Source organism: Aspergillus pseudoviridinutans (genome assembly GCF_018340605.1).
Source record: "Aspergillus pseudoviridinutans IFM 55266 DNA, scaffold_4, whole genome shotgun sequence".
NCBI classification, from domain to species: domain Eukaryota; kingdom Fungi; phylum Ascomycota; class Eurotiomycetes; order Eurotiales; family Aspergillaceae; genus Aspergillus; species Aspergillus pseudoviridinutans.
Window position 1 is genome coordinate 3,421,066 of NW_025091284.1, and position 20,054 is coordinate 3,441,119.

The window sequence follows — 20,054 nt, forward strand, 5'->3', positions numbered from 1 at the left end:
TCCCTTTTCGACGGGGCACGACTGCACCGCTACGTCAATATTAACCTGAGATAGAGCTGTCATGTGGCCAGAGAACTTTGCTTGATTTGACCTTTTGCAGTCTGGCCCCGCCAATGAGCGTTTGAAGTTGAAGAGTATTCGTTGCACACAGCACCTTCTCTACGCTACAGATGTACTTTCTAGCAACCGAGGATATCAAGAGCGCAACTAGAAGGAACCACTATGGCGCGATCGTCAGGAACATAGTCAGATAAAAGATATATATACTGGTAGTATAGAGTCGAGAGAAAATGCCGGATCATGCTGGTCAACATCGATAATCATTTACAAAAAATCTGAACTTTTTTTGGTCCCCCTCTTGAAACATCCAAACGGAACAATTTTTCTGTCCGTCTTTGATAAACAGCAACCCAACAAAGAAAAGTGGTATCAACCGCGATGCCGAACGCCGGGCAATGCACCGAATATGATGACTTTTATCTTCCGAATCCGTGGACCAGAGGGTCATGTATGAAAGCAGGAAAGGACATGCCGTGAGATAATCGTTACTCGCCGCCCTTTTTGTGATGCTTTTCATTTGATACATATGCGAATTAGTAGGCCGTAACAGGAAACAAGTGAAGTGGACAACGACGCTTAATGACGCGTATGGTTTTGCTCATAACTAAAGGGAGTCTGGAAATGCATGCTAGCGCTCAATCCGAACGGATCAGCGTCCAGCATGGGCTCGTAACTGCCGAGAAGGTGATTTGTGGCACCGTATGCTCCATTGGCTCCTTCCCCAGCATGCGGATTGAAGTTGGTGAGTTGAGGCCCTAGCGAATGAGAGCCGGGAGGGACTGAAGTAGTAGCGGCATTGAACCCGGAGACGTAGGGAGGTGCATCGACCGACTCATGTTCTTCGTCGATCATGTCCGCCTGGGCGTCATATTCCTGTTCTACACGGGGGACAATGAGTACACGCAATCACTTCTGGAAAGAAAACAATACAACGACGGCAAATAGTGTCAGCTTACCAAGTTGATCGTAATGTTTCTGGAATGGCGATGGATAATACGCAGCAGAGGGCACGCGGGAGACTCTGGGACCCGTAGCACCTGGCACAGCCGATTTGGGATCGGTCGACTCGGGCTGACCGATGCTTATCGGGGGAGACGTCTGACTCAAGTTCCGGGAATGAGGGTTTAGTTGAGAGCGCGCGTGCTGGGCGTGTTGCGCGTCCATCCCGTTTGGGGACATGCCTCCTTGGAATGCAAAACCGGGAGACTTGGTGTGTGAAGGGGACGACACGTGTGATGAGGGAGTGGCCTGGAACTGAGGCGAAGGGATACCGTATGCTCCATCACGCGACATGGCGAACGGCTCCCCTTTAGGCGCAATGCCGGCTGGAAGTCTCTGGGCTGAAGTTCGGCTGACCGCCGCTCGGTCTAGTGTCGACGGGGGTTTGGCAGCCATGATGTTGGGTTTGATTGGTGCTCCTGGTGGAGCACCGGCCTTGAGTCGCAACTCGGCTTGAACATCAATGCCTAGTCTGGTTGTTAGTAAGGAACGGAAGGGACAAATGAAGTTGACGTACCCTTCTCTAATAAGATCCTCTCCAGTAAAGAATTCTTATATCGGAGCATCAAACATTCATCGGCAGCTGTACGATGATTCTGCTGCAGAGTCTGCAGGGTTTCTTCATTGCGCTTGATAGTGGTTTCAAGTTGACGGATGTACTCTGTGCGACGTTCTCGGAAAGCCGCCTGAGCCTGTCTGTTGCGTTGTTTGCGTTCCTCCGAGGTGGCATAGATCTGGATTAAACTGTTAGAACAAGGGGAACCAATAGAAAGTAGAGATGAAAATCAAGATAAAGAGAAGCAAAAATAGAAAGACATAAGACTAAGAATAAGGTAAACAGGGGAAAGGCAAAGATAAGGGATGATCAATCATGATGATAAATGATAAAGCGAAATTTAATGCGGGGCCCCAGATTTGAACATGGGAAAAGCACACCACATTAACGCAGGAACAAAAGATAAAGATGTAGATAAGATATTTCATGTGTCAACGGCTAGTGCTAAGCCTTTAACAAAAGAAGGGAAAAAATAGAACCATAAAAACTGACAACAAAAAAGTGGTGTAGATAAGGATTTACGTACGGGTTTTCTTCCACCTTTTCGCTTCTGTGTCTGGGCTACGTCCTGCATTGGGACTTCACCCTCTGCTTCAGGCGTTGACACTGATGAACTGGTCGACCCCTCCGGCAAGGGTTCTGACTTAGGCACGACCGAATCCGTGGTCGCGTCATTGTGATTTGAATTGGAGGTCTCGACCATAGAGACCATTTGTGATTATAGCGACGATGCGCCTGTTGCCTTTCTTCCCTTGAATTTTCTGTGTCTTCCCCTCTTCCCCGCCTACGCAGTCAGGATGAAAGAGGAAGAGCTCAAATGGAGAGAAAAGATAACGAAGTATGTATGCGATGGCACTATCAACCCCGATTGCGATGAACCGGAGCTGACGGACTTGATCGCTTGAAGCCGCGCCTAGAGGGGGAAAAAAGATAATGGATAAAAGGGAAAAAAAAAGTCTAATAATAATAAAATAAAAAAAGGCCGATATGGAGATAAAGATCTTGAATCCTGTAGGGCTATCGATCAAACGCTGGAGGCGCGCGGCTGTTGCGGATGGTAGTCAGGTTGAAAGAGCCTAAGTCGATATGTGACATAAAGGAAATTGATGATGGAATAAGAGATACAGCACGATTGCTAAAACGTTAGATTGAGGATGGTAAGAGGAGAGAAAGGGAGTGGTGGTGGGAAGATGTGAGGTAAAATTATTTACTAACAAGAAAGGGATCTTATAATTAGTTTTGTTTCTAGTGACTTGGGGCAAGAGTTCAAAAGAAGAAGTAAAAGCCCACTTTGTCGCTTGAATCCAATTGTTGATCGAGGGAGACACCCGGAGAGGAGTAAAAAAGAAAAAGTTAAAAAAAAAAAAAAAAAAAAGAAAGAAAGAAAAAGGAAGCGGAAAAAAGCGACTTGCCCGTGGTGGACACCGGAGAACCATAGCCTCTAGGCTCAAACAGAGCGATAGCCTCAGATGTCATGCTATGAACTCGCTTTCTTTTCTTTTTCCTACTTAATCAAACTCTTACCCCCCCCTCAGTCTATCTAACTCAGCAAACAGGTGGTTTCCCCTCCTTTTGGTCAATTCAGTAAAAGTTGAGAATCCTGCACATTCTCTTTATTTCTTTTCCTTCTCTGTCGGCGAACGGAAGGTATCGACCCACCGAGACAGTCTGATTCATCAAACCAGCCGAAGATCCATCAGGGCACGGTCAAGAAACAACGTGAACAAGTCGGCCGTCAGTCGTCAGTGTGCGCCCCTCGAGGTTGTACCCTGTGGACTCGTTGGTCCGTCTAGGTCACCCCTCAACGCCATGTCCCAATGCAGGCAACAGGTGGACTTGGCCGTGACAGGAGATCCATTTTCGTTTCCAAGAGAGCATACATGCCATTTCTCAATAAACAGCAGATAGGAAGCTGCCCAGGTTTTGAGATATAACGCTTCGCTGTTTAACTACCTCCATAGGACCCCAAAGCTCCATCCCCTTCATCATTCTCCCACTATTCTACGCATCTCATTCTAGACGAGGCTACTGTCAGGTTGGTGGTTGTCCGCGGAGAAGCCGTACGGATAGGCCAATACGCTCATGTTACCATTCTTACAAGCCAAGAATACTGTATTTTCTCCATCCTCTCAGATTTCTGATACTGGAAAATTCTGCTCGGGTGTCCCTGGTACACCTCTCGCTTAATCTCCCTTTGACTTTTTCACTGCGATAGATATTGGAGCAGTTGAATTTTCACTTCCCGACAAATCATTTTCGCATCCACAAACTAGGATGGCGGAATTGCAACCTTCCGTAGCAAGAACTATGGCATGGTTCTTATGTACGGCGTACGGACGAGACCCGCCGATGCCGGCTTCCATCGGCTCACAGTACGGAGATCCGTGGACGTCGTGCAGTTCTGGAACGTACAAACAAAACATACAACTCGATCAGGACGCTCGACTAAATTACCCTATGAGGACTCCATCCTAGCAGAAGCTATTATTACTATTGATTCTGGGCGATGGCACATGACCTTCCCTGGCAGGCTAATATACCCCATCCCACTGTTATGGTCACATAGGAGACCTCCGCTAAGCCTGGCAGTCTGGCTGGCAGGGCACTTTCCGCGAGGAGAAAGAAGACACGTACCTCGTATCCCTGTCGCCTATCAATCATTTAGTTGTGAAGAGGCTTACCCAAGCGCCAAAGACACAGGCAAGGAGTGACATCACGAGGATCAGCCACGGGGCACATCATCTGATGATCTGAGCTTTTCCCTGCACTCTTGGCAAACAATCAGGGGGATGAGGGGTGTCTTTTCCGCGGGGTAAGCTAGCGGGATGCCAGTGAGGCATTGTCGACTCACCATGATCTTTGTCCTTTATTGATCAAGATACAAAAAGTAAACAATCATCAAGATGCCAGTTCTATAAGTCCTCCATCCAGGGACTGCAGATGCCTTTGGTATCTCTAGATGCTTTTAAATAGGGAAATTCTTACATCGACTCTACTCGGAGTACACCGTGCTAAAAGGGCTCTACTTTGTTGCCCCTTTTCATTAGAATCTTATTTTACATACTAATGCCCCTCTAGTGAATCGTTCCTTTCCTGAAATCCCTTTGTCAGGTCGGACCATGCCGATTCTTTTTACCAATCCATAGCTAAATAGAAGGTGGGGCTCTTAAAGAATCACCCCGACTACGAAGTAATCATGTCTGTCTCCTGAAACAACAATCAATGAGCCAGGAAGCCAATGGCCACAGGCGGGAGGTCGGGTCGGGGTTGAGACTTAGAGACACTCCTACCCAGAACTTGGATAGCCGAATTCTAATGGTTATGCTAGATTAGTCGAATCCAACTCCTAGAACATCATAACCTCGAGCAGCGACAGTGATTCACTGTGCGTTTGAAGATACTCATAATTTATATGCCTATCTCCAAGGATTGATCCCAGGAACAGCTGTCAGCGACCCCTTTCCCAGCAATATGAATCCTACTCTCTCGAATCCACCGGAGAAAGAAATGGCAAGAGATGTGAGGCGAAGGAGACATACAGCAAGCTATAGCTTACTTTAACCCTGCCCATCTTCAGCACTGCTTCAAATATGTGCCCTTTGCCAGCATTTCCATAGCTCACATGCATCAAGGCCAGTGGCCCTTAGGATTACCGGAACGTAACAGGCAGTTCCGCACGCATCCTGGGCTTGGACAACGAAAAATGGACAAAGTCCGATGTATTGACCAACATGACGAAGCTCTATGGAGAATGCTTATATGTCTTGCAACTGGACAGAAGAGAGATGAGCTAACACAAACACGGCCCTCACACCATCCAATATAAGCACACACGCACCAGGCCTTGTCTTATCATCAGGCCTGTCTATATCTTCCCTGTTTGTCTCACCACATCAGCTGATTATCACTAGTCTTTCTGTTCAATGTGGGCGTTCACAGATGCAGGACAGGGGAACAGATGCATACAACAGGACAGGAATGGATGTGTTTTGTGTGATGGCTTTTTCAAGGAATGGAACAGTGTAAAGGCTGACAAAGGAGGTCCTGGAGGATATGGACGACCTAACGGCGCTGGTAACGGTCCAGGAGAGCCGGTAGCAGTATCGTCGAAAAGGCTAAAAGAAGGTGTCAAGGGCGAATTAGCCATGAAGCTCAACACTGAGGCCGAAGCCTGGTTGCTACTGCTCAGGCGAACAAGAACACGTTGCCTCCGCTAGAGGTCATACGTCGGCTTGAGCTTGCTTCCGCCTACTGAGCCATTCCTGGCATCGCAGTTCGTGATATAGACACGGCCATGAACTCTCCCCGTGAAGGTCTATCAGGACGCATACGGGGTATATGTCAAGGCAATTGAAGTCTGCCACCTCCAGCAGAGAGCGTGATACCTACGTACAGTGCGGAATTGGGAGCAGGAATAGTCAAGTGTCGAGTCACCTGGATTCTTGCCCTCATCAATGACGCCATTGCGACTCCGACACTGGTCAACTATTGTACTGGTTTCAACTTTTGTCAAAGCCAGGCGTGGTTCTGGCCTCATCAGATTATGTTTTGATATTGTCGTTGGTCACAGGAAGTGTCTGGCGGCTAAATCTCATAAGCATCATTGTTATGTGGAGATCCCGCACTGTGATGATCCCCAGGAAACCCATCTACTTAAATCCTACCTTAAAGTGCTTCTGTCGTTCAATTAAAGTTACTAATCTGAATGATTCCTCATGTCCCCATGATTTTATCTTGCTGAATGATATATAGCCCCATAGCAGCAGCCTTGTCTTTAATAAGTGTGAAGACCCTTGCACGACGCTTACAATGCGCAAGAATTGCTTGCTTCTCCGGCTTGTCGGGGGTTAGTGCCTAAACTACAGAGCATCCACAGATGTCGATCAGATTCATTCTGTTCGTTCATTTCCAGAGATTTACAAAATAGTTCTTATGATAATGTTTCCATCGCTTCTACAGTCTTTATCTCGACTCGGACGGACATGGAAGCCCCTCAAATTCTCCAATCCGAACTTCGTCCGGATACCTGTCCGTCAGAAGATCGAAGAAGAGACCATCCCGGATTATGTTGCTTCCAGATATTACCCTGTTCGAATAGGAGAGATTTTCAAAGGATCGATATCAAATCATAGGAAAACTGGGCTTCGGAACTAGCTCAACCGTATGGCTTGCTCGGGACATGAAGTGAGATCCTATGCATTCATGAATTCACTCGCTCACGCGCTATAACAGCTGTTGTCGTTATGTTACCCTCAAGATCTTCATCAAGTCTACCTCCATGGGACAGCAATTGGATGACGAGCTCAAGATGTACCAACGCATGGAGAGAGGCTCGACAAGCCACCCAGGTCGCAATGCTGTTAGATCGTTACTCGACTCGTTTGATGTCGATGGGCCCGACGACAAACATCGGTGCCTCGTGCATCCTCCATTATGGGAGAGTGTTTTGACTTTTCTGCGCCGCAACCCAGTCCGTAGGCTGCCTAAACCGGTACTGGCATTTGTGCTGAAGCGCCTGTTTTTGGCGCTAGACTATCTGCATACAGAATGCCAGATTATACATACAGGTCTCTGCTCCGATTCCATCTTCCTTTGCCTCTATCATCCACTTACTAGAGAAATCCATCAGACATCAAGGCCGACAACATCATGTTTGGCATCGCCGATGACTCGGTTTTCAGTGACTTTGAAGAGCGGGAGCTTCAAACCCCTTGCCCAAGGAAGGAACTAGATGGAAGAATAATCTACGTCTCCCGGGACCTCAGAATGCCCAAGGAATGGGGCGCCCCTGTCCTCTGCGACTTTGGCTCAGCGGTGTCCGGTGGCACAGAGCACTCGGAAGACATTCAACCTAATATTTATCGAGCGCCGGAGGTGATTCTGGAAGTCCCCTGGACGTACAGCGTTGATATATGGAATGTGGGATGTATGGTAAGACAATGGGTCCGATGATACTGGTGCAGCATTTTTCTGAAAAGTTGTATCACAGATTTGGGACATTTTCGAAGGCGAGTCCTTATTTACCGGCCACGACCCAGAACTTCAGACATACCGAAGTCGAGCTCACCTCGCTGAGATGATCAGTCTTCTTGGGCCCCCGCCGCTCAGTCTTCTTGCTCAAGGGAAGGCGAGCCGCAAATTCTTTTCCGATGAAGGTAAGGCAACTTCTTTTCTGGTAAGTTCCACCATCTACTCACGAAGCTGACCTTCTAGGCGACTTCTGCGCTGGAATTCCATTACGAGATCGGATTCCGCTCGAGGACAGGGAAACTACTCTCGAGGGACAGGACAAAGCGAGTTTTCTACGCTTTATGCGGAAGATGTTGCAGTGGGAGCCGGGCAAGCGTAGCTCCGCTAAAGAACTAGATGAGGACGAGTGGATTCGTAAGAATACATGAGTGTGTATAAAAGAGTCAAATCCTCCAAGGCGTTGTAAGGCCTCTGTTGAAATAGTAGCACGCCCGCACGGCGTCCTCCGTAGTACTGTACTGGCGATGCCGCGGCGATCGGCTTTCGGTTCCCCGCCAAAAGAAACCCCGACAATTCTTCATTCACATGCGCGCGTCTGCCAGACTCCTTTCACCACAGCGCCGGCCTCTACCCTTTTGATTCTTTTCGAGTCGTTTTCTCGGAATTACTCAGGAGATATAATCCCCCGACACAATGGACTCCTCATCACCGAATACCAGTGCAGGCGTCACTCAACAGCATCATGAGGAGAGCCCACCCGCACCCGCAGTGGACGCTCCCGACCACACCACCCCAGCACCTACAACCAGCGCAAGCTCGCCTGGCGATGAGAAGCCCACAGCTACAGCGACAGAGGCACCAAAGGAAGCTCCTTCATCAAAAACAACCGTAGAAGATGCCAACGAGGACGAAGACTCAGAGTTTGACGAGTTGGACGGTACGACCCGCCACCCCTGCACATGAGTGATGGAGGACCTGTGAAGCTAACCTGACCCAGACGTCCTGGATAACTTCTCCAAACCCACGCCCCAGCCAATCGCAACCGCACCTGCACCTGCAAGCGCACCAGCCCCCGCCAATGAAGACATCGACGAAGACGCCTTCATGCGCCAGCTCGAGCAGGACATGGCGAAGATGATGAACCACGCCGCGCAGGAGTCCGGCGCGCCGGATAACAAGGAGTTCGAGAACGCGATAAACCAGGGGGCGGATGCGTTCACGAAGCAGCTCGAGGAGAGCGGGATCCCGCCTGGTGACTTTTTGAAGCAGCTGCTGGCAGATGTCATGGCGGAGGAGGGCGAGGGCGCTGGTGCGGCTGCGGCTGCGGCTGCGAGTGCGAGTGCGAGTGCAGGCGCGGGCCCGAGTACCGGTGGACCGTCGGGCTCTGCTACTGGTGCCGGGAAAGCGGCTGCGCCAGAGTCCTTCAATGATGCTATTCAGCGGACTATCCATCGGATGAAAGAGTCTGGGGATAAGGCTACGGCGGCGGCGACGGAGGACGGGGGAATTTCGGAGGACATGCTGATGCAGTTGCTCAAGGGGTTAGAGGCGGGCGTCGGGAACGGGGGCGACGACCTCGATCTCACTCAGATGATTGCCGGCGTGATGGAGCAGTTTTCTAATAAGGAGATGCTGTATGAGCCGATGAAGGAGTTGGATGCGAAGTGGGGGCCGTGGTTGAAGGATAATAAGGGCAAGGTTCCCGCGGAGGATATGGAGCGATATGAAAAGCAGGCTAAGCTTGTGACTGAGATTGTGGCCAAGTTCGAGGAGGAAGGGTATACAGATGAAGATCCGAAGTATCGGCAGGCTGTGTGGGACAAGATGCAAGAGGTATGTTTTTCTTTTTCTCTACACTGCTGTAGGCCTATGCTCATACCTTCTAGATGCAAGCGTTGGGTAGTCCCCCGGAAGAACTTGTTGCGAATCCCTGGCCGGAGGACGTTACAGGAGGCGACGGGTCTGGGGCAGCTTTGCCCGACTGCCCCCAGCAATAAGGTTGGCATCTGAGAACTTATGTTAGTGGGTATGGTGATTGCTTGAGGCTTCGATGCGATGGTGTCTGGTTTAGATTTGATACCATCTATTATTGGCATGTTCTGTACATATAACCACGTCGATACCCTATTTACATCAATGAAGATACGGCCTCTGCCGATAGATCTATGCACAACCAGCCTCTAGGTTCCCTGAGTCTGGGAAAAGTTCCTACACCAACGCCAGATACCGTCCAAACGCCAGCAATGCATGCTCAATGACCGTCGCCAGTATACTCATCCACTCGACATATCCATATCCTGGCTCTGCGGTACTTGATCGGCCAGACCCATGAAAATATCATCATACTCCTCATCACTGAACGAGGAGCTCGCATCATGCATTCTCTCCGTCTTCCCGAATGGCACATGCGCCGTCTCCAACAGCGCAGTTTCCATAGCCTGCTCCTCAGAGACATACGCATCCAAAGCACGCACATCCGCATCATCTACATACTGTCAGATTCCTTCTTTGATTTTCCTGCACCCTTCAAGAGGAGAAACATACCAATACCATCCATGTCCTCCCCTACATCCTCATTCAACTGATACGCTTCCATGAGTCCATCCGCCCGCCGTCGCATCAGCTCCCCCCACTGCTTCTGCTCCGCCACATGCTCCATCATCATCAGCTGCTCACCGCGGTTCTCAAACCGCTCCGCGTCCCGGTCGGCCTTGATTCGGTTGAGAAAGACGGTCCTTCGTGTGTTGCGCGCGGATGGCGAGGCCGAGGTGGCGTATGTCCGGGAGGCATTGTTGAGGGGGTTGGAGAGGGCTGCGTAGCGCTGTGCGTAGGTAGGCGACGAACGGGAGCGCGAGGAGAAGGGGCTTGACAGTGTGGTCGTGGTCGTGGTAGAGTTGGTGTTTTCTGTATAGAAGGAAAAGTTGTGTGCTTGGGTTGATGCCGAGTCTTCTCGGTCTGTGTCGCTTGTTGCGCGACGTTCGGTGTATGCAGTTGATGCGGAGGAAACTCCGTTCGCTGGCCGTGTCGACGCAAGCGTCGAGTTGCGCGGCGACAATGGAGACTGATGCATTGGTGTATAATGCGAGCAGGACGCTTGGAAGGCGTAGGGCTGTGCGGGTGGGATTGCTGCGAACATGGTAACTAGACTGGGGAAGTGGATGTCGGGATGGTGGCGGTCGAAGTAAAATCGGGTCAATTGTTGTTTTGATGAAGGCCAATACTCCGGACAATAGCGATTAAGTGTGGGAGTCAATGATAGCAGGGTCTATTGTGGAGTCATGGTGCTTGTCTGGAGATTAATATCGTTGCTCTGTTATCGTGTCCAGCCACCGTCGCGTCGATAGCGAGCCGGGAATTCCCCCAAAATGACCGTCTCAATAATCCGCTAAAATCGCGTCTCTGCACGGGGTCACGCGACTTGCTGTAGACGCTAATCTGTATTAGGAAGTATTGCATTCCTCAGGCTTCAAAATTATCTACAGCGATCTAGTATGGTAGGTAATAATATCGGGAGTGCAAGCTGACGTATTAGTGATGTGTACCTTAGGACTGTGTTGGTAGCCATCCCATCAGTTACAAGAAGTACACACTGTTGATCGCTGTAGTAAATTGTCCGTGTTGGGTTGAGAGATTATGTACTCCTCAAGTAGAAGTCTATGTACGCATGTTTCAATTCATCTAGTTCATCCATCACCACAAGCGATTGAGCGCATGTCCAAGTTTGGAGCAGCAGTTTGTACAGGAAAACCATCATAAATCACACACAAGATCGAACTCATCATCATATGGAATCGTCGTCTGAGCTATGGGTCCTGGATTCGTATCACTTGCGGACCCGAGATGGTTGATACTAGCCGCCGTGGCCTGCACCGTTGATACTGACATGCAGCTTTCTAGACCGACGTCAATTCACATCATATCTTCATGTGAGCCGGAACGTCAACATACTCAGCTGGTTCTGACAATCCTGCAGCGAGAAGGACGCCGATCGGTCTGTATTCGCTATCTGTATCAAGTCCGGTCAGAGACGACCCATTTTGGGTATCAGCAGGATCTACCTTTTGGCAGGAATCGAATTGCTCATTGCAGCTGTCAAGCACGAGAGTCGTCAGCATTCCATTTGCATGCTCCACCGCTGGATCAGACGAACCTCCGTTGAGCAGCCGACTCGAAATCCGTCTGCAGGATAACCCATTAGCATGACCGTCGGCTTCACACCCGCAACAGCACGGCGCAGGAAACGGAACATACAAAAGTATTCCCACTAACACCGTACGGTCTCTTAGAATCCCCAGTGCTCGTCACCTACACAAGAGAGCATCAGTCTCGTTCCCACCAGCACGTGTAACCCCGATCAAAAACAACTCACCGCAGGCGCGGCACCACCCAACGCCCCCGCAAAGGACTATTGTTAACGAATACAATTAGCCACACAGCCCAAAGCTCCAAGAAGAGAGACAAAAGGCGTAACCCGAACTTGAAGATCTTGTCGTTTTCCTAGCGGTGGCGGCGCCGCCGCCGCCTCATATACCAGACCTAGGGGGTCATGTCTTGACGCCGCCACCCCTTGAACCAGAGCAAATAGTGACCAAAGACAGAGGAGACAGCTAGCCCGAGCGAACAGACAGAGCAAGGAGATAGTTGTTCTCATTTTGTTTGCACAGTTAGGCCTTGGCTGTGGACGCGCGCGGATATCAATGCTCTGGGATGAGCCACAATCCCTGTATAAGCGCAATGACCCAATTGACCGTGACTATTGAGCTTGCATTGTTTTTGTAAATGATAAGTCGTATTAGAAAATTCATCATTTGATTGAGTGAATGAGACGATGAGTAACCATGCACGGACTGAGGCGGGGAAAGGGAGCGGTTGTTTCAGGACTCGAACGCCCCTGTCTTGCTGTTGGTATACCTATCCAATTTGTCTGATTGAACTCAAACCCATCAAAGTCAAACCTAGCGATCATGGAGTCTGGCGAAGACCGCAGTAACCTAGACATCATAATATTGGGTTGTTGTGATCCTTACTGAAACTGCTAATCTCAATTGTATGGACACATCCGCAAATGTGTCATAGATCTCTACTCAACACGAACTACCAAGTACCCCAGTAATACGGTTGGTGATAGATTTGAGTGTGTTTTGGACTATTTTTCCGTCTGCTGAAATTAAAAGGTAAATACATGACAAGATTTTGGTCAAATGGCTATGCGATCACAACCATTTTTGCAGAAGGAGAGACGGCGACGGAGATAAGACGAACCACTGCATTCCTGTACATAATCAAGTTGTTCGAAAGGGGGAATCAAAAAAGACCATCGTGAGACAAACAGCTGAGCTGCAGAAAGGAGCGTAATCTTCAAAAGGAATGACGGACAGTCTATCGCGTGCCAGTGGCACGATGCAAGAAAAGATACGATTGCAGATGGCGAGAACGCAATCCACCGGAAAGAAAGCAAGGAAAAAGGGCAAAGATGCTTCCCACTCATAAGCGCCAAATGAAAAAGGACGTGCATATACTCATACAGATGTACAACCTTGAAGGGTACCCAGGAACTGTCATAGGCCGAAGTGGCCTAGATGACCCTTAGAAGTTGGACGCAGCGTTAACAGGACCAGGGTTGTGGTATTGGTCAAGTGTACTTCTGAATGGTGTTCCGCCAGCTCCAGGGCTGGGGGCCTTCTCTCGAGCACCGCTACCGACAGCTGTGCCACTCATGAGATCGGCAGCCTCGTCGTTGTCGGCCGCAGCACGTCTTCTGGCACGGATCCTCCACATGACTACAGCAATAGCACCGACGATGATGGCACCACCAACACCCACCACGACACCGATAATGATTTTCTTTTGAGAAGAAGAGAGACCAGAGCTGGAGTCCTTGTTGGTGGAGCCGTTCAAGCTAGGGGAATCTGTCGAGCTGCTGCCCTGTGGAGAAGTGGTGGTGTACGTGGTCGGCACGGGCGTTCCACTGATCGTGTGAGTCGTGGTGATCGTCTTGACCACATCGCTCGTACTGGAAGTCTTCGTTCCGCTGGTCTCAGTGGCCGACGTACCATCAGAGGTGGTGGTAGACGTTGGAGCGCTGTCTTTGGAAGTTGTGGAACTCGAGGTTGGGGTAGTCTGAGTGTTATCGTTCTTGGAAGTGGTCGAGGTAGTATCTGTTGATGTGCTTGTTGTCGACTTTGTACTTTCAGAACTAGTAGTAGAAGTGGTTTCTTTGGACTGAGACGATGATGTTGTCGAGGTCGTCGACGTGCCCGTGCCCGCGGTCGGCACTCCGACCCCAGAGGTGACGGCGGATATGTCAGTAACTCCCTGGCTCTGCCCAGCGGTGACGGCCACGAGGGCCAGAGAGTAGAGGAAGAACGATAGACAGTCAACACGCATGATGGGTGAGGTGTGAGACCGAGAGCTGACTTAGTCGAAGATGTCGAAGATCTCTTAAGCCGAGATGGTGACCGTATATGAGATGACTCGGCTCAAGACGGGGCTGTGTTGAGACTGCTGACTGAGGTGTTCAAATAAGTGAGACCTCTTTGGCGCGTGAAGTGCAGGTGTTTCAAGTCAGGAGAGGCACACAGTGACTGAGGGGTTAACGAATGACCAAATTCGAAGAGGAGGCACGATGTGCAGCAAGCGAGCGTAAGGGAGGCGGGATAAGAGGAAAGGACTGGAGAAAGAAGAAAGGGTTGGAAAGTCAGGAGGAAGGAAAAGAATGAAAGACAGAAACCGTCGCAGGATCGTAATGGTACCCAAGGGACGTTGTACTGCCAGTCCAGAGGTCTCAGATTTGGGCCTGACCCGGTACTGCGTTACCGTACCGCCATACCATCTCCGGAAAAGCCCAAACACCAGTGCCAGAAAATAAATGTACTCAGAGTACGGACCCAGGACTAGCGCTGCAACTAAAGAGACAGCTGGCCAATAGCCACAAAGAATATGAGACAGTCTAGACCCTTCTTCTCCAATGGGCACACAGGAAAAGAATTCTAGCCGGAGCTAGTGTGGTATTCTCCAATGTCGGGCTATCGGCTCCTTTGGATATGCCAGCTGACCACTGCATAACATAACAATCTACTAAAACTCAAGATGCTTATTCATCAATGCTGCTATTTTAAGGCACCAACTTAATGAACATTTACCATACCTTACGACCTACCAGCGCCCCAGCCGCTTGTTGGAGTGGTAATACCCACCACTCAAAAGTGCTTCGCATCCTTTGATGAGTTGTCTCCTTGGATCATGCGCCAATTAATATTATCTAAACACAACAAACATTGTCGAGCCTCGCTCAGTCATCATTCCATTTCTATGGAAACTTAAGAAATGTACTCAGACACGGAATATAATGGCATATATCTTTAATGAAGGTATCGTCAACCACTCCCTTGGATCGACCATCCGCCATTCTCCGTAAATTACCAGGAAAAACTTCCGTTTATGGCAGTGATGGATACTCACCTATCTTACGTGTGCCGGACATGCCGACCACGTACGCAAATACGCCTCATGTCACGGAACGCCACATACCTAGTTGTTTTGGGGTTCTTACTGTATGCTTCATGTGCAAGGGACTTCAGTCGTCAGATTCTTCCAGCTTGTTACATTACCAAGATCCAAGGAATGCATATTACTTAAGATAGAGCTGAAAGAAGGACATACATAGGATGTATCACCGCAGAACTCTCACGTCCAAAGGGCGACGGTAGTCTGATCAACCATGAATGTCCTTATCAGCGAAAGCCCCCATGAAACATCTGAAGTCGAAACTGCGCTGGTAGTAGTTCGTCGGCGGCATACGTCGGCACCTTCGAGGTCCCCACCTACCTGACTACAGGCGTATGATATTTCGAAGACATATGCACAAATGGGCTCTCGTAACGTGTACCTCCTGCAGGTACAGAACTCGGACGGTCATTGTTTACATGAGCTATCATCTCGAATCAGGGTTCAGTAATAGTGACMGGGATGGCCGAGATACACGTTCTGCTCTTCATAGAACCGCCCCGAGGCTGTGCGATTGTCAAGGGGTCATTTCTAAGGGCTTCTGAAGGATCGTACATTATGGTGGTCGTTTCATCTGTCGCCAACACTAAGCTACTTGCTACTTTGAAGAAAACGACATAATAAGAATTATTATCTATATATGCTTCGAACTTCAAAGCCTAGCCAAACAGTCCATAGAAATCGGCTGGGCAAAGCGGAATGAAGCAAGACGTTCTTCTTCGGATGGAATGAGGGTTGCAGCTCACGGCGCGAGGGAATCTGCAGCCCAATCTTTATCCGGTCTAAACAGAGCTCAACGGTACAGACATTCTATCGCGAATGAGGCGGGGGAAGCCAAAGCAGAGAAAGCGATGGATGGGTATCATTGTAGGTCATCACAAAACAATATCGTACACTCGACTCATGAGACATCGAGAATCTGGTAAGGTCGGGTTTCATAGTTTATTCGGTGGCTTCCCCTTAAGCTGATCTTTGATTTCTTCTTTAAAGTATTCGAAGAACCGTTTGAGGCCGGGACCTTCGGGCAAAGCCGTCAGCACAATCTCTTCAGAGAACAGATCGCTTCTGGAGCAGTATCTCGCATACCATTCTTTTCAAGCTTGGTACCTCCCATTTCCTCGGGAGGTACCCCATACCTGAGGTGTTGAATCTTTTGGTGGACTCTTCCAACCATCCTGTGAAATGTCGGGCTGGCCAGCAGCTGTAGTTGACAAGTCAGCATTTGCGAATCTTTGTCGAGATGCAATTAAGGCAAAACAAACCCGTGCAGTTAACCAAACCTATTCATATGTCAGGTCAAGAGCTGGCCGCCGAGACTTTGGTCTGTCAGGAGTGCTACATACCTCCAGGGTTCGGAGCCAAAAAAGCTTGAAAACCATTTGTGAACTTGTGATAATTAATTTTCAAAGCTTATAGAAGACAATTCCATGTGATCTTAGGCGTCATCTGAATCCATCAGGCACCCATAAGACCTGAGCGTAGAGCATAGGATGAAATAGTAGCCGTATTTTGGTGTGTGACGACTGGGAGTTGGGAAGAAAAAGAGGCTCTGCGCGGGGAGAGAGCCCTTAGGCGGTTTTTTAGCCTTTTTGTGGCGCGTTTGACAGCTCGACCAGTCAGAAGCGGAGATTTGCTGTTCTAATGATCTTCTCGTCCTCCATAGAAGAAACCGAGTTTCTTTGCCTCCAAGTCAAGATATCTTGGATATACGTATTGATCTTGAGCAGTGAGAACACTAGGACTGTAGCTAGAGTTCAGAGTAATTATTGTTGCTTTGTTGTTTTTGTAGCACATTTATCCTTCCCACACTTCTCGCAGGGCTCTAAAAACACCTAGTAGAGCTCTTTTTATGGATACTTACAGTCGACTTTCTCCCCTTCCCCTGTGTTTTCTTTCTCTTTATGTGGTATCAACATCCTCCTTTTAGCGATTACATCACTAGAAACACACCACCAATTCTATCATAGCCTTTGTTCCTGAAAGTTGAAACATAGCATTTCACACTATTAGATGATCCTGTCCCTCTTCTAGTCCCTTTGTTCCTTCTTCTGCCAACAACTACTCTGCTTATACGCTATTTTCTTTTGAATATATATTGATCGACAGGTTCCTGGCCACGTTCTAATCAACTTTTACATTACTCTTGCAGGTGCGGGGAGACCAAAATTGATCGCGTATCGTGAGGGGCTCCAATAATCTCCCTTCAGTATTCCTTTCTTTTTTTTTGTAATTTTTCCCTGAATAATTTTTCCCGCAATTTTATACCTTTGGTACTATCGACCTTAACAGCCCTTGATCGCGCATAGCATTGACGTTTCGAAAGGAAATATCCTGTCTGCGTTACCTCCTGCCTCAACGTAGGAGAAACTGGTCGAGATTACCCTATTCCTCCCCCATTTCGTGGACCTTAACGGTGGCCTCGCGACCGACCCGATTCTATACAAACACTCATCCTTCCTTAGATATTAATCGACAGCAATTTGTTCCTGTGAGACCTGAAAATCTGGCCAAGAAAATCACGACCAGGGGCAGCTGCCACAGCTGTCCCGATCTGTCCACGCTACAGATATCATCCCTGCCACACCCCTCCAACGGCACGAGCGACGACCCATCGGACGGCAACGCGGGGCAGATTATTACAGCACCACCCTCCCGCTCCCCTTCTCCAGATACTCTCAGTTTCCGCAGCGGCAGTCGAAAGCTTGCTTCAACTCGAAAGCGGGTCTCGAAGAAGGCGCGCGGCGTCCTAGGCAAGGTTCGAGCCTTCCAAAGGATCGCTGCGGCCAAGATGGCGCATCCCACCATCAAGATCGATACGAGTGTCCAGACGACCAAGCGTGCTCTACCCGAAGATACTGAAGGTGCTTTTGACGTTGTGTCCGGTTCCGAGTTAGATGATCCCGGCCTGGAAGCTGGCGATAATGAACTCGTTCCCCCGTTTCTGTGCCAATCTGCGATCGGTCAGTATGCGCCCATCCCGTCACAACTGCGGTTGCCGATCGCTGCGCAGGACGTTGTTGTCCTGAAGTGTCGCAGAGTTACTGACGCTTCATAATTATCGTAGAAATACATCAGAAATTTGAGGAATTGGAATGGCTACAACGGGCGCGCTTCGCCGAGGGGATGCTGTCGAATGACCCCGCCCACCGTTGGGCTTTGGAGGCGGACCCCGAGGTCAGGGCTCGAAACCGATATATGAATGTGCAGGCATGGGCCAACTCGCGGATCCATCTCAGGGTGCCGGAAGGCGAATGCGATTTCATCAATGCATCGCCCATCGTGCTTACTGATTCGGTGTCTCGGGAGGAGAGGAGGTACATTGCAACACAGGTATGTGGGCATCCGTATGCTGGTATATCACGGTGGCCCATCTCACTAATTTTTGTGTATGAAGGGACCGAAAGTAGGGCACCTTGCTCATTTCTGGCACATGGTATTCCACGAAAGCAAGGATGTTGCTGTCGTCGTCATGCTCACGCAGACGGTCGAGTCGGGCCGTGAAAAATGTGCACAATACTTTCCCTTAGACCATGACCGGCCTTCCATGATTCTGCGGCGCGACGAGGATGACCCTTTCGAGCACAACGAGGAGTACGAAGAAGCGAATGACAACATAATGGGCGAAGTCACTCTATTGGAATCGAGCTTTGACCAACAATCTCGCTCTGAGGTTCGCAAACTGCGACTCACATTGGCCAACGAGTCAAAGCTTGTCTGGCATTTCCTTTTTGCTGGCTGGGCGGATTACTCTAAGCCAGAAGGCGAGGACCGCGAAGCGCTGCTTCACTTGATCGAGCTCTCCGCGTCCAAATGTTCGCCGGATAACCCACGGATCGTGCATTGCAGCGCTGGTGTTGGTCGCACCGGCACTTTCATCGCATTAGACCATCTTTTGCGGGAACTCGAATCGGGGCAACTGCTCCAGGTGACCGACCCGCAAACCGATCCCATTTTTGAAACGGTCAACCGAATGCGAGAACAGCGGATGATGATGGTCTATAATGAGATGCAACTACAGTTCATCTACGAGGTGCTCCGCGAGCAGGTCGACCTTAAACTTGGCAAGACGACGAGCTATACAGGGCGGAGATCAGACGAGAGATCTGCGAAGATGGCCAAGCTATCCAACAGCTCCGAGTATCTACCTTCCCTTAAACCTGAGCTGGAGCCAGTAACTGATGGTTCCTCGCCATGAGGAGCTGGCCTGGAACGCCAGGAAACTCCGAGCGTGAATGAAGCACTCCGATTACACATACCCACGTTTCGATTCCCCGTACATACACCCCTTACCTTCAGATACACTCCACCTGTCTTATGTTGACGACTTATCATGATTGTTTTCCTGGCCTGCATCGCGTCTATTCGTCACTATCGCACATTATCGCATACCGGATCATGTTTGACTACTTCATTGATTACTGACTCCCGTACGTTTCCTCGTGCTCTCACGGTCGTTCTTCCTCCTGGTCGGAACTTCCCAGCATTAGAATTGGTGTAACATACATTTACTGAATATGGTTACGAGGAATATAATATCCAATACATGTTTCTTTAGAGACATTGGATCAACTGAATTGTCTGTCTTCAAGCAGTGAAGGATAGGTTAGACTCGCGAAAACCCGGGGGCATGTAGACCCGGGTTCAATTGAAAGATCACCATCCAGCAAGAGAAAATGTTGTTTAAAGGTTCTCGCTCAGTACATGCGACGCCGTCAATTCCAAACAGAATTCCCCGAAGTAGAGGGTGGTATATAAGCAAGAGAAAACGGACGATATCAATGTACAGCGTCACCCGGAAGATTCACAACATGGCCATAAATATCATAAATAAGAATTTCTTTTCCACAGAGGCAGTCATTAAGGTAGGGCGGAGGCATATAGACATGGCAAAGGATGCAATGTCAGTTCGATCATGAGAAATGATGAGCTCATCCGCGATGAGCGACTTGTAAATGCACCCGTC

The 20,054-nt window shown here is 49.3% G+C and overlaps 6 protein-coding genes across 6 annotated transcripts; 3 read left to right on the forward strand and 3 right to left on the reverse strand.

The window, feature by feature from the left end:
* Nucleotides 1-636: 636 nt before the first annotated feature.
* Asppvi_006625 (bZIP transcription factor) lies at nt 637-2,327 on the reverse strand (the record flags this gene model as incomplete). The annotated part of the gene is made up of 4 exons (XM_043302523.1): nt 637-938; nt 1,017-1,526; nt 1,577-1,793; nt 2,142-2,327. 4 exons carry the CDS (start codon nt 2,325-2,327, stop codon nt 637-639), a joined length of 1,215 nt encoding a protein of 404 aa, XP_043158458.1.
* A 4,566-nt stretch (nt 2,328-6,893) lies between these two features.
* Nucleotides 6,894-8,013, forward strand: Asppvi_006626 (putative protein kinase; the record flags this gene model as incomplete). Its single annotated transcript, XM_043302524.1, has 4 exons — nt 6,894-7,089; nt 7,245-7,546; nt 7,605-7,770; nt 7,829-8,013. 4 exons carry the CDS (start codon nt 6,894-6,896, stop codon nt 8,011-8,013), a joined length of 849 nt encoding a protein of 282 aa, XP_043158459.1.
* Nucleotides 8,014-8,278: 265 nt separating this feature from the next.
* pex19 (putative peroxisomal membrane protein receptor Pex19) lies at nt 8,279-9,582 on the forward strand (the record flags this gene model as incomplete). The annotated part of the gene is made up of 3 exons (XM_043302525.1): nt 8,279-8,522; nt 8,583-9,418; nt 9,472-9,582. The coding sequence occupies 3 exons, from the start codon at nt 8,279-8,281 to the stop codon at nt 9,580-9,582; spliced, it is 1,191 nt and encodes a 396-aa protein (XP_043158460.1).
* A 276-nt stretch (nt 9,583-9,858) lies between these two features.
* Nucleotides 9,859-10,721, reverse strand: Asppvi_006628 (uncharacterized protein; the record flags this gene model as incomplete). The annotated part of the gene is made up of 2 exons (XM_043302526.1): nt 9,859-10,070; nt 10,130-10,721. The coding sequence occupies 2 exons, from the start codon at nt 10,719-10,721 to the stop codon at nt 9,859-9,861; spliced, it is 804 nt and encodes a 267-aa protein (XP_043158461.1).
* A 2,450-nt stretch (nt 10,722-13,171) lies between these two features.
* midA (putative cell wall protein) lies at nt 13,172-13,972 on the reverse strand (the record flags this gene model as incomplete). The annotated part of the gene is made up of 1 exon (XM_043302527.1): nt 13,172-13,972. One exon carries the CDS (start codon nt 13,970-13,972, stop codon nt 13,172-13,174), a length of 801 nt encoding a protein of 266 aa, XP_043158462.1.
* A 1,847-nt stretch (nt 13,973-15,819) lies between these two features.
* On the forward strand, nt 15,820-19,286 carry ptpB (tyrosine protein phosphatase PTP1; the record flags this gene model as incomplete). Its single annotated transcript, XM_043302528.1, has 4 exons — nt 15,820-15,958; nt 17,554-18,051; nt 18,156-18,421; nt 18,486-19,286. The coding sequence occupies 4 exons, from the start codon at nt 15,820-15,822 to the stop codon at nt 19,284-19,286; spliced, it is 1,704 nt and encodes a 567-aa protein (XP_043158463.1).
* Between the last annotated feature and the right edge of the window lie 768 nt (nt 19,287-20,054).